Below are 14,224 nucleotides of genomic sequence, written 5' to 3' on the forward strand. Positions count from 1 at the left end.
AAATGGGCTGAAGAATTTACAGATGTTTTGAGTGAAGTAGCCAGAAAAAAATATCTAACATGATCATTTTGGATATTCACTACCTCCTTACAATGTCAGTTTGATTGTCAGTGGCGGGAATTCTGGAATTGACATGCTGCACTTCACTAATCTAGCTAACCTATGTTGTCAAACATAGGCAACAATTCTCAGAGATGTTTTCCTTCGCTGGGGTGAGGGGAGAAAAAATTCAGCTATTAATAAAATCAAAAGCAACCTAAATTGTCAAATTGTCAAAGCACGGTGCTGGCTGTGCTCTATGAGGAGGAGCAGGAGCGCAAGCCTGCCTGGCACCGGGAGGCACAGGGCACTGTGAAACACTTCATGGCTCTCAGGAGCTCCACGTAAGAAACTTGGGGTTGTTTCCCAATTTTTTAAGCAGTTCTTTGCTTATCAGTGGATTAGATAGTGCTTCAGACTGCATGTACAGTACACTTTCCTTCTGCTTCACTGAAAACAGAGGGGAAAAATTATACTGGATATGTCTGTTTTAATAACAAGTACAAATTTAGTACATGCAGATTAATACCATGCTAGGTTGTATTTGGTGCCCAGTGTGAATTTTAAACCTTCTTTTTTAGTCTTCTCAAGCTTGGATTGTTTTCATTAATCTCTTTGGTTTCCCTCATTAATTTTCTTCACTTCAAGGCTTGCCTGATTATTATCAAATATCAGGCTGCTGCCAATGCCCGTGACACATAATAGGTAGTCGGTGGTTTTTTTATCAAAGGATGTTTCCTTTCTAAATCTTGTTTAATTTATAGCTGAAAGAAAGAGGACTTTTTAAAAACACAGAACCTGATGCTGCAGTGCATGTTTCCCAGATAGTGAAATTCAAAAGTGGTCAATGAGTCCTGTGTAACTCTAAGTGGTAACTTTTAAGACTGGGGCTAACCCTGTACACTCTATTCTGAGCTGCCTCCATGCACTTATGCACTTGCAACAACCAGCTTCTGAGCGTTAAAGAAGGTTTTTGTTTTCTGGAGAAGTTTTGGTTGATTATATAAATTGCTGAAAACCAGGATTAATTGAACTAAGACATCTTTGGGTTACAGCTAAAACTTTTTAAACAAGAAGATGCACAGAGGTTAGGATTCCTCGATTTGGGTAATAGTTTAACTTTGATGATTGGCTTTCCCAAAGATACGCCAGACACCCACGTGGTGGGATATAGTATAGAGTTAGTTATTTAGTAGCAACTATGTAACCAGTTAGAATTGTAGGTATTTTCTTGCATGGATGTTAATGTTCTTGTTGGAGAGACAGCACAAGGTGTATGGGCAGGGTAAATCCAGAAAGCTTGGGTGAAACCACCCACCTCAGGGGCAGACCTGTAGGAAAAGAGCGAGTGCTCAGGCCAAGGGGGGCTGCAGTGCTTGTCTGTGCAGTAATCTTAAATTACTTGGGCACTGTAGTTTCCCTTCAGTGAAGGCTCGGTTTACTTAGAATGTTGCACAGGATTGGACTTGTATTTTCTTTTGAAAATGTAAAACTTCAGTGGTCCTCATTTAGTCCTTGTGAGATAGCACAGTTATCAGAATTTCACATACCAGGCACAGCGCATCTCTGCCAGCAGTGAAGCTGTTCATTACATGCAGTGGCTCTTCAGAATATTAAAGGGAGAAAGAAAAGGTGTCTCTCAGTTTTCAGAACCGTGTTTGAATTAGGTCAGAATCCTTTTCCCCTAAGATTAATTTATAACTGTCTATGCTATTTCAATTTGAAAAAGGAAGAGATCAAATCAGCAGGGTAACAGTTCAATAACATGCCTATAGATTGTTCATTTTCTGTGTCGTCAAGGCAATGTCTTCCTTCTCAGTGAAATATCCGTATTACCATTGTAGACATCCAATAAAAAGGAACAGCTCATTTATTTTTAAAAGGAAAATATTTGCATGCTGTGATATTGAAATGAAAAGCTCATTATTCTCACACAAAATTTGGAATAGGGCCCTCCCCTCAACTAGAAAAAAATTAATTGCTTCTTGAATATGTAAAAATACTGAAGTAATAGCACGACTATTAAAGAGTTTATATGCAAAAAACCCCAGTGAAATCCGATGGCCACGTTGTTTGCATTCTTAAAAGCAAGTAGCATATATGAACTGTATCAGTGGTTTGCATGATGTACTTTAAATGTTAATATAGTTGCCAAATACAAAGTTTTGATACTTCTAGAAGTATAGCCATATTTCTAAGATTATGGAAATCAGTACTGTATGTTATGGAATAACGCATCCAAGTATGAGAGAGAGGTGTCTCTGGGCTGGGTGCTATAATCAGTAGCAGATTTTTATTTCATAGAAGTAAAATTAATTCATAAGTAAGCACATAATATCTGAGTTTAACAGGTAATTTTCTGATTCGGAAGGCATAGCTTTTGAGGTATCATGTATTAGAAAAATAATTGAGTAACTACTGAGAAACTAGAGATACACCATAACAAATAACACAAATAATAATCCAAATGCAGTAATCAAAGAAAAAAGAAAAAAAAAAAACATAGAACGAGATTTACTTTTGCATGGATTGCTTTTGGGGTATACAGAACTAGATCTCGCTATTATACTGTGTCTTTCTCCAGCTGAATTTGTTACAGTGATCCCTCATTAATAAAACTAGAGTAATTTGGCAAAACCTGGGGTTTAAGCGTATACATCTTTTGTTGTTGTTGTTCCTTTGTATCAAAAAAGCTTAGTGTTTGCAGTGCTGATCAGAGTAAAACTTAAACACAAGAAACAAGAGGCAACCTCCGCTCTTAATGAAGTTAACGGGAAGAACATGGTTGCTGCTAGGCTCTGCTGAGGCGGGGTAACGTCCCTGCCCCTGAGACAGTGACCACCTTCAGCTTCCTTTGTACTGTGACTTACAGCCATTTGGCACTTCTGGATGCATTACAAAATACAAAAAATTCATGCTGCTGCATTATTCTTATTTTTAAAAAAGAAGCCTGGACAAGCTAATGGTTATGATACAGATAGTCAATTTATGTACCCTTTTTGTTATGATACAACTACATGGTCAGCTTTACTGGTTATTTTAGGATTATTCCTAGATTATGGTGCAAGTGAACCTGTCTGTATCTGAACTAACATCTAATAGAAACACTTTTGTCTGTAAAGACCAAGCATTAAAAAGAGCAAGTGGCACCAAAGAGCAATTTAATCTCTCTCAGATTCTCTGCAACAAAATCTCCTCTTGATTTCCAGGTAGATAACTGAAAATCCCTGTCTACACATGGTCTGGTCTATATTTTCTGCATTAGGTGTCAATGTAAGAATACCAATTTAGCAAGTACTCACGTAATCACACTGCAAGTAATGATAAGGTTATCTGAGAGCTTAATCTGAGCTCAGTCAATGGTACAGATAGTCCTGCTGGACCTTGTATGTCACAGCAAGAACAAGTCAAAAATTTCATTGATCAGATGCACTTCTAGACTGTCAGAGATAATGTCATATGTTCCTTATATATAGTTAGAAAGGCAGTCAATTTTAGGGGGTAGAAAGAAGAAGGACTCATCTGGTCAAAAAAACTCAATCATCATTTCTTGGACTGAAATCTCATGCTTTCCTGACACTGGTATAAGCTAGGAAAAAAAAAAAACAAAAGATAATATTGCCTCTATACCTGCCACTCAAGCCTGTTAATCACATTACAGTCCATGGAAAAAAAAGTTTCACAAGCTCAAGCAAGCTGAACCAAAGACAATGCTTGTAGTATCTTGATAGAATTATATGAAAGTATGTTTTATCATATTAGAAGCCAAGATAATTAGAGACAGCTTCATTTTATTCACATCTCTGACATTTAAAAAACTCATACTTTTAAACAAGTGGCCCTGTTTTCTATAACTTGTCACAGATTGCTACTTATTGACATATTAACTTAGCATCAAAATTTATAAGATTTGTGTTCCTTTGGGACATTAGTAGCAAATCAGAATTGTTCAGGAATATTTCAGGCATGTAAATTATGTTAAAATAAGATTTGTTGTGAAGAAGCAGTGACAGAATGTATTCTTTGGCATTAAAATAACTTCAGAATGTACCCTGACATTTTAAATAGTTTATGAATATAACTGCGGGTGGTCATAAAAACAATACTGGATTAAAGAGAATAGGAAATTTCTGTGAATATTTTAAATGAAGATGCTTATTTTTAGACTATTGTTTTACTTTTCCAGTATCATTAATTAAGATAAAAACAAACCGGTTTCTGAACACTATTATAATCCTAAACAGTGTTTTGAAATTTTTAGCAGGAATCTAAACCAATTTGGCTTTCTTTCAAATAAAAATGGCTTGAAACCAGAATGGAGTTGAAGAACTAATACATTTACTAGATAGGTCCTTTTGAAAGTACTTTAGATACTGTTAAAATAAAATATTTACCATAGACAAACTGAGTTTAATAGGGACCAACATCACAACCATGTTGAGTAGTTTTGACCAATTGTTTTTTGAATATATAGATGCCTTGGTGAAGCTACCTGTCCAAGGAAATGAATGACAATAGACTATGAATTGTCTTCATTTTTACAGCTGTAGAAATTATTTTACAATTGCATAATGTTATTTTTGAGAATGGAAGAAGAAGGGTAGAGTCTCCATGGAAGAATATCTACCAAAGGTTCTGACTTTGCTCCTAACAGCAAAGTCTTAATTCTCTCAGGGCTGGGCAAAAAAAGAGGAATTCGAGCAGGTGGGTTCAAAATGCCTGCTTAGATCTCCTGTTCTGCCAAAAAGAAGAATAAAATGACTTTGATGGCCTGCCAAACTCTCTGCAAGCCACTGTTATATTGAGGATGAAGGTTATCTCACCATTCCACTTAATGTGCTACCTCCTTCATGAATTAGAACAATGGTGCCCCCAAAAAGAGAAGCAGGGTGGGGGGGGATAAAAAAGGAAAAGAAAAAAGAGGTTGTTGTGCTTTTCTGATAAGTTTTGTGGCTTATTGATGGCTGGGGAATCCTCAGGCACTTGGAAAAAAAAACTATTATAATTTCCTTTAGTATTCAGAAACATTAATGTCTGTGATATGAAAACCTGCATCTTTAACTATACTATGCTGAAGTTAATTCTAGCATCTGATGATTTGTAATAAAGACCACTGTATAGCATGATATCATGGCCTCTCGGCTGGTATTACACATAGTTCTTTTTTTTTTTTTTTTCCCCAGGACTTCAAGCTGTTCCATAATTCAGATTCTGTATTTAAAAATTTGAGTTTCCAGTATTACTAGTGCATTTTCACTAACAAACAGCTTTGCCATTTACCGTTTTAAAAGTCCCTGGAAGTGATTCTATGACAGTAGGAAATTCCCAAGCTTCTCTCTTAAATATCTGGTAACAAGTCAGCCCTTTGTTAATCTCAGGTTTCCAAAGCCAGAGTTATTATTTCTGAGTAGAACAGGGACAAAGAATTTCAGAAAGTCTGCAGAACATTAGAAACATGCCATTCAAAACATGAAAGTAATGTTCACCTTCCTATCATGCTCCTGAGTACCTACGATGTTTCAGTCACACTTTCTGTTTGATTTGTAATCAATCTAAAAAGGAAAACACTGGAACAGCTAGCAAGTTTTGATTAACTACATGCATTTTCTATTCAAATAAAATCATGACATACACACTTACTTTTAAGTAACGAACATCTTTGTCACATTTCTCTTCCTTTCGGAAATACTAAGTATCTGTCTTGAATTTAATTAATGAAAAGCTTTTATAGAGTATATTTGAGATGTTTAAAAGCTAACTTTTAAGAAAAGTTGCCAGTGAAATACACGATTGCACGTGCTGCACTTTGAGGCCTGTTTTGTCAGTATTTGAGTCTTGTTGCTCTAACGCTCAGAATCAGAAACACACGGGTCAATGGCAAAAGCTGGTCTGGAGGCTTGACTGTGAAGTTTGGCTATATAATATAAACATGGTGCTAAAACATACTTAGTAAACTAGTTAAGCCAAGATTAACATCCTCCACATGAAATCATCTGTTTCTTCCTATGTCATGTTCCACTGTTTCTCCTGAAATGCCCACCTGGCAGTTTGTACACAGCAAAAGGATGAGAGGAGCAGTCAGAGAACACAAGTTGTTTGTCAGATACAAAAACATTTAAAATAGACTTTTAAAAATTTCCCAGTGGTTTATAGCGTGAGAGCCTAATTTGCAACATCCTTGACTTCATTCTGAAAAACGCTGAGAATTTCCATTTCCAGTTGAAATCTGTGGGAGCTGCTGGCACATTTATTATGTATTTAATTTGGACCAAATTGCACCAGATTCCAGCTGTGTTACAATGTTTTTTCCATTATCTTTAAAAGAAACATCACACACTTGGAATATTACAGTGCTGCACTAACAACACAATCTATATTAAGCATAGGCATCGCCATCAAAAGTGCAGTGATAATGTAAGTTGCTTAATAAACACACAGTCATTAACATTCTTGTTTAAGAGGAAAAACAAGTGTTTCTCTTTGTTCTCCTTTCTACCGCACAAGGACAGCTGCTATTGTACAGTACACGTACATACGCTAAGTGAATATGGAATTTTTTGTGGGACATCATTTTAAGGATATTTCTGACTTTATATTGCTTCTTACTGACTTAGTAGGCTTAAACAGTAGCAAGACCATGGCTTTGCTGTAAAGGAGATGAAACTGCTTTATTCTGTTGTTTCTGTAATACCTGTGTCTGGACATAGTGAATTCAGTCTCTCTTTAAAATCATCTTCCTGATCAGCAGTGCCCACCTAGTTTGGAGAATCCTTCACTTAACAAGATTTCTTATCTCTCCTGCAGTCAAACCCTCAATAGTGCCTTAGTTCCCCACCTAGCTGGCACTCCAGAGCCAAATACAGGCTCCTTGCTTTCGGGACACAGAAGCAGTCTTGGCTGTCTTTCTGTCAATCTCCATAAGGTGCAGTCCTTTAGCCCTGCACGAATTTAAGGGTCTGTTCCTTAATCTTACCCTTAATCTTAATCATTCTTCCTCATCAGACCTTGTCTGCTTCCTAGTTGTTGATCTAGGGCTTCTTTTCATACCTTCTAAAAATCCTCCAAATAGAGAACTCTTCAAAAATTATTGCTACCAATGCTGCATCCTATATATCCTTCCAGACATTTTCTTTCTTCACCTTATGCACCCTACCAGGAAGAGATCTCATGGTTCCTCACATGCTTTTTTGTGTGATCTCTTCTGAGCAAGGTCTAAACCTGTCATTTCTAGAAGGTTTCCTTAGTAAGTAGCCATTCTACCAGCATAACAAATGTCTGCCTGGAATTGTCCTAAAGTCATGTCAAATCCAGGGATTGATGCGAAAAAGGCAGGATGCTTATCAGCTGTTGTCAAAAGCCCAGATCATATCAGGTTGATTCTCTGTCTGTAAACTCCTGAAATATAGTCAACCATCAAAAAAAGAAAAACAAAAAACAAAACAGAAAAAAACAAACAAACAAACAAAAAACCCACAAAAAAACCAAAACAAAACAAAACAAAAACAAAAAACCAAAACCAAACACAACAACAAAAACCAAACAAAAAAGACACAAAAAAAAAACGAAAAACAAACTAACCAAAAAAAACCCCGCAATCATTTGTCATTCAGCTCCTGATTGCCAACTCCCTAATTTGATTGTCAACTCTTTCCTCTGAGTATACCCAGCCATAGCTATTGCATGTGGAGAACTTTATCAGACTTGTACATAAAACTTTGTTATTTTTCCTTTAATAATTCAATCAGTAAATACAGGAAGGAAGGAATATTTCTAAGTAGATCATATAAAATGTAGTTAGTTTTGTTTACATTTATTCTTCAATAAAACTTGTCTGGTTTTTTATAATTTTTTAAAACATGATTTGAAAGAAGGCTGATCATTGCTAATGCTCGCAGAGGCTTCTGATTTATTTGCACTTTTTAAATTTGGAGCAGAATAAAGGGCATTCAGTGCTCTGTGAACGTGGAAGGAAAAGGCTTTTTTAGTGTGTGGTGTACCACAGTATGGATTGCCTTTTCTCTGTTCCTGTTTTTCACTGGCATGTAGCTAAAGACCTGGCCTTCTTGCAGCTGTATCACTGATAAAAATTAAATGTAAATTGAGAGTACCCAATAGATATTATGAAATGAGCAATCTGAGTATAAAGCACTTAAACTTCTACTCTTTTTAGTGCAGTGATCTGTAAAACTAGCAACCCAATCCTGTACCTGTTAGACTGCATAAACACTCGGGTCTGATAAGGACAGGAGGTTTTCGGTATTGTCAGTTGCCAGTGAAGTCAACAGCAGCCAAGGGAGACTGAAACAAGTCTATGAATACCTTACAAGATCAGACCCTGATATTGCCAGCAATTACATTCTGCACATGAGTTCCAAATCCATAACAAAATCAGAAAGACTTTTTTTGAGGTATTTATAGAGCATCTGTTTGACTAACCATCTGTGTGCTCTGATTGAAGTACACACATGATCCAGACTGAATAAAAAACAATTCTATGGATCAAAATAGTAACTTTGACACTGTTATATCTAAAGGTTTTACTGCTAGTGAGTTTGTTGACCTGTTTACATGTAAAGGTAAATTTTAAAACTGTAAAATCTGAAAGGCAGCATGAAGAAAGAGTTTAACTAGTCTGCCCACTTCAAAAAGGCTTTGAAGTTAAGGGATGCCGTTTGAATGCTGCAAGCCTTTCAAAACTGCTGCTTGCTAGGATCTGGATTAAGGCAGCTGCCTTCCCCAGCTTCTGTGTAGCTTTCATGTTTATTTGTTAGTGTGAAGGTAAGAATATGCTGAAGTATTTTGTTATGCTTTCACTTGTCTCATATTTCTATTTCAAAATGAGATTAATTCCTTTTTTTGTTGGTCATGGTGTTCACTACAAATATTAGCAAAACATTAGATATGTAGCCGACTATAGCTTGGAGTTAATTGCACTGAGAAACCTGACTGTGTTTGTTCTGTTCACTTCCTTCATCGAGATTATTTTTTTCATGGATCAGTATGTTTTGTATGTTCAAAATGCTGAGATGAGGAATCATAATGAAGAGATGAAAAGCACTAGGCTATAATAGGATTTGTTCAAAATATATGTATAATGGTCACTTGTTATTTATTGAAATTGCTCCTTAGGAAAGACTCTTGAACAGCAAGATTTTGGAAACTGCTTATGCTTGTTCAAGATGGTAGGAAATTGGAGTTTCTGATATTGTTTCACAAGATTAATTTTCTTTAGTGATAACCTGGGGAATTCTTTAAATTACCTCTTCGTAGTTGATGTAGCACCATCTGCCACATCTGCAAAGATAATTATTTTTAGGAGCAGCTGTGTATTTTTGATTAAGTCTTGAGTCATCAAGGTCAGTATTTTTGAATTATTCCATGTAGGAAAATAGAAGCAGTTGGCTTGCATTTTGGTCAATGATAAAGGATGTATTGTTATTACGGTTAGTGTCATAAACCTCATAGCTATTTACTACAGTCCTCTAATTTCCAAGAAATTTGTTCACATTCTTCATGAGAGCATTTAGCTTTGCAGGAAAAGTATCAGTCATAATTCATGAATCAGTAAGACAGCCCCTGGTGGCAAATAAGTGACTGTGGAGACTCCTGTTAATGAAAATATTAAAATGAAAATGGCATACTTCTTAACACTGGGTCATAGGCCAAAGTTCCCAGCTTCAGTTGCAAAAGGTGGATTGTCAATTAAGATCTCTCACACCAAAGGAGACATCTTTAACAGAGATTCCTTGTTATGCCTGTGGCCTTTTGTGATAGCTCTAAATCAAATGAGCACATCTAAGGGGAGCCAAGCAAAGGTGAGAATTAAGACCTGAAACTTTCAACAGCTTGCTTTATCTTGTAGTGAAAAGGCACCAATCTCTACCAGATGCCTTGAAAGACTAGTGCTTTGTGTAAACTCTTAATGTGAAGTAATAAGTAGGGTACGTGAATGCAAAGCTATCATTTGATGATGAGATGGCTACATCTCTGCAGCAGTTTCTTTCAGCTTCCTGCTGTTGAGGAACTAATAAGAACAGTCAGCTTCTCAAAGACAGAATAGTTTTTCCTTGGGGAGCTAATGAAAAGTAGGTTTATCTTGCTGACTTTGCTACAGAGCGAAGGTGACAGAGCTGTATGGCCTGAGGAGGGTCTCGTAAGAAATCTCATCTTGAAAATTAAAGCTTAGAAAGGGTGCCCAGAGAAATTAAGAAAGAGGAAGCTTTGATCTGAGAGATAACTGAAAAAGCTATGTTGAAAAGCTGGACCTGTGTTCCATGTTGAAAGACCCATGAATCTGAAGGTATCTAGACAAAACCTCATACACTGCACTTCCTTGAGTTACGGAAGACTCAGGTTTGTGATATTGAATGTCCAGCCTAAAGAACCTCAGCTAGGTACTCATTTTTCCATCAGTTAGTATGCACTGCTGCATGTCACCTTTCTGTGATACCCAGAGATGTTCTTGTAGCTGACCATCAATGGTCACCAATGTGTGAGGCTATGCATTTCTCTGTACTTCTTTTAGAAATTGCATGCCCATAAACTCACTGAGGAAAAGGCTGTGGAATCTGAAACTGTTACCAAAGTAGCTCTCATAACTTAGCATTTATGTGTTAAAATTCTTTGGCTTTTCAGTGACTGTGAACCCTGATTGCATGAACCTGTTTGCGAACAGTGGGAGCCTGGAGTTGATACCAATAGCACGGTGCTAGAGTTGAACTGCAGTGCAGCATGGGAACAAGGGTTCTGCTCTACAGTTACAGCATAGGAAACATAAATCCTAAGACAAAAAAAGAGCTCTGAAAGTGTTACGGATATTCGTAAATGTGTTGTCCCTTGTCCTGTGAAACACAGTCGCTGATTTTACCTGTGCTCTTGAGTAATCAGTGGGACATGAAATACAGCTCGGAGGACTAGGATAGCTGACAAGAGAATTTAGGTTTACCAAACTTCAGTAACACCAAAGGCAGTTGATGTTGCCTATCTGAAATTCAGTCTGAGCCTTTTCTCATTCAAAACATTTAATGTCATTCTACGTGTATTTCACTTATCATATACTTTTAACAAGCTTTTCTATAATTACAAATGAAAAGTGGGTTTATTTTGCTAAGAACACAGATTTCTAAAGGATTAAGAAGATTTTACAAATCTTTTTGCCTTCCACATGACTAGGAAGACAGCTTTACTTCTATATGGAACATATAATATGCTACCCCTTAGTGGACTATCATCCAGAGACAGCACAAAATTGTTAGTACTCCAGAATGTGACTCCTTATCTATATTTTCCAGCTATGTCTCATTGTACTATTCTATTTGTACTGTTTAATTAAAGTTCAAAATGGCTTTCAGTTAGTGGCTACACTATCATCTTCCTTGCTTTTAGACTCAGCAACACTTTATGTACAAGAAGTTCGGTTCCCTGCACACAGTGTAACTGAAAGCAAACATTCATTATCAGCATATCAAGTCCCTGTAGGACAAAGCAGTGGCAAAGCCACTCAGTCTTCTTCTCATTGTAGAGCAGGAGAAAACAATGGGCCTTGTACTTCAACCCGAAGGTCAGACTTGATTTGTAATTTACTATTAGATTGCAGAAATGATGCATCTTATAAAAAGAGGCAGTGCACAGCTTCTGCTGAGAGTACGCGGTTGTACCTAGTGCAGAGGCCACATCTAAATGTGGACTTATCAAGGAGGGTACTGAACTTAGACAATATTTGCCTGTGGGTTTGGGCTATGAGTGAAAGTAGCCTCCTTTTAACATACTGACTAAGCTCCAGTGAAGGTGACTTACAAAAATGCATTTTAGTTCTTAATTGAGCGTACCAGGAAATTGCACATGCTCTGTTATCCCACTGGAACTGATGAAAGATTATTAGTTAAGCCATGGTGCTGCAATCACTTGTGATCTATCGCAACATGTTCCACATCTTGTCAGAGATGACTTGCAATAAATTAAAGGTACTCTAGAGACCCAATTTGGGAAGTAGAACTTGGTCATGTAGGATACTCTTTCCCTATCACGTTTCTGGAGAAATAGCCCTTTAACACTTTGTGGTCTTTAAGTGCAATCACATCATGTCCAGAGAGAGAAGCTTCACTAAGTTTGACAGTTTGATTATTATATGGAGGAAGATCTTACAAGACTGGCCTGAACCAATCCAAAAGAAAAGTGTGAGGGGTGGTACCAGCTGTGCATGCAAATAACTTGGCTGAGAGAGCTTGGTTTTGTGTACAGCTGACTCACAAAACAGAGTATGTGCATGATTTACCTTTGCTCTAAACCTATCAAGCTATTCCATCTAGATTAAGAAATTCAGCCACTCCTGTTGTGTTTTTTTACATTTTAGTCACTACCCGTTTTCTTCTATCCAGGCAGGTAAAAATGCAGTAAACATTTATTTTATCTACCAAGCTGAATTAATGCAGCAAGTACTTCATTTACTGCTCTAAGCTGCTCGCTAATGAAAACAAGACTACCACTTTTTACAGTGTCATTCAAGACAGGCAGATATGGTTATAGGCAGCTATATGCTATTTTCTAGTCTTCAAAGGTGTTGTTCTGCTACTTTAGATCCAAAATATGTAGCTTAGAAGAGTTTTCCAAAAAGGGAAAACTAAGCTAATATATAGACTGGTAACATCAGCAAGGAGAGTATAGACAGCTTATTATAACCTAAGCTACGTCTCTTTACTGAACTGTATTTTGGTATCATTTGAGTTACCTATGTAGCTGAGCCACCGGAAAGGATTTTTTGGGGGTTTGTTTCTTTTTTGTTCTTCAGCAACTTTGAATCTCCACTGATGCATGAAGTCCCAGAGCACCAAGGCAGCAGCACAGACAGTTCGGCAAGCAGTTTGGGAAGCTCTGTCACAGCATGTAAGAAGGTAACTTCTAAGTTTATGTTATATTCAAAGGCAGATATATCCCAGGTTATGGCTTTCCTTTTTAGCTTGTATCTTCATTGGAGAATACAAAATTTAACTAATACCTAAAAAAGAAAAGGACTGATAACAGAAAAATAAATTCTGGGCGCTGTTATGGTATCTTGCAATTTTGTCTTCCTGGTCTATACTTGTCTGGTCTCAAAATGCATTATAGATATACGGTAGATAAACTCCCCCTGGACATTCCTATTTTTCCTCATTATTTGACAATATGCCTAACGTGAATACCCTCAGGACTGCTCCTCAATAGCTGGCAAGTTTCTGGGACTCAGCTTGAACATCCAGAGCCTCGCTTCTCTCAGGTCAATACAATGGAGCATCCTTCGTGAAACAGTTTTCTGCCTTCCCTAGTATCTGACTGGAAGGATTTCAGCAGCACAAGAGAGAGTACAAATTTGACCATTGCTGGTTTTGTTGGCTCAAAACGGGTTTCTACGTAGCTATCTAATTTAAAGAATGTGGATGAAAAAAAAAACCAAACAACTGGTGCCTGCGTGTGTACGTATATCATTAGCAGGAGTCAGAGATGACTGACATTTTAGGTATGCAGGTAATTTCAGTACAACTGAGAATACACAGGTGAAGATCATGCATGCTTCCTTTTATTCTTCCACCTCAGGGCCAGATTATGGCAGTACAGACTGAAGGAATGGGGCAACTACCAAAGACCTATTGAGGAGGGCAGGTCATCTTTCATCTCTCACTTTGCAATAACCCTCACACCCTCACATCCCTACTGTCTCCCACAGGCATAATTCTCAAGCTGATAAGAAAGCATTTGTTCTAACACAGAAATGTTATGAAACTTTACAGTTCATTCAGCTTTCCCATAATTCTTATTTTTTTTTTCCCTTTTCCTTCCAGTAGTAAAAATAATGCTTTCCTTTTTTTGCTTTTTTTCAAAATAACAACAATATATATCTATAAATGTAAGCAGAGAGAGAGAGATAGAGATAAAACATGTAGAAGATAAAGATTTATCTTCCTCATCCCGAAAACCACACTGCAGGTGTGGGGGTGAGTATTGTCTGTCTACAGAACTTTGTTATATGTATAAGGTATAAAAACTGAATAGACTGATGTGTATGCTGGGACCAGGCTTTTCCAGCTCACTCCAACACAGCTAAAAGAAAAAGTGTCACTATTTTATTTTATCAAACTGTTTATTTGCAAAAGAATACCTGATTTTCTAAAAATGCTGCTGATTGTAATGGGAATCTTCATATAAGCAGAAA

General features: G+C 37.1%; 1 protein-coding gene across 4 annotated transcripts in view; it reads left to right on the forward strand.

Moving 5' to 3' along the window:
- SPHKAP (SPHK1 interactor, AKAP domain containing) overlaps positions 1-14,224 on the forward strand; it is a 69,962-nt gene that overhangs the window by 4,346 nt on the left and 51,392 nt on the right. For all 4 annotated transcript variants that reach the window (XM_082055832.1, XM_082055834.1, XM_082055833.1 and 1 more), the window contains one exon: positions 12,827-12,929. In XM_082055832.1, coding sequence (XP_081911958.1) covers positions 12,827-12,929 — 103 coding nt within the window. The remainder of the gene's footprint in view (positions 1-12,826; positions 12,930-14,224) is intronic.

Source organism: Streptopelia decaocto (assembly GCF_964273445.1).
Source record: "Streptopelia decaocto genome assembly, chromosome: 6".
Lineage (NCBI taxonomy): Eukaryota > Metazoa > Chordata > Aves > Columbiformes > Columbidae > Streptopelia > Streptopelia decaocto.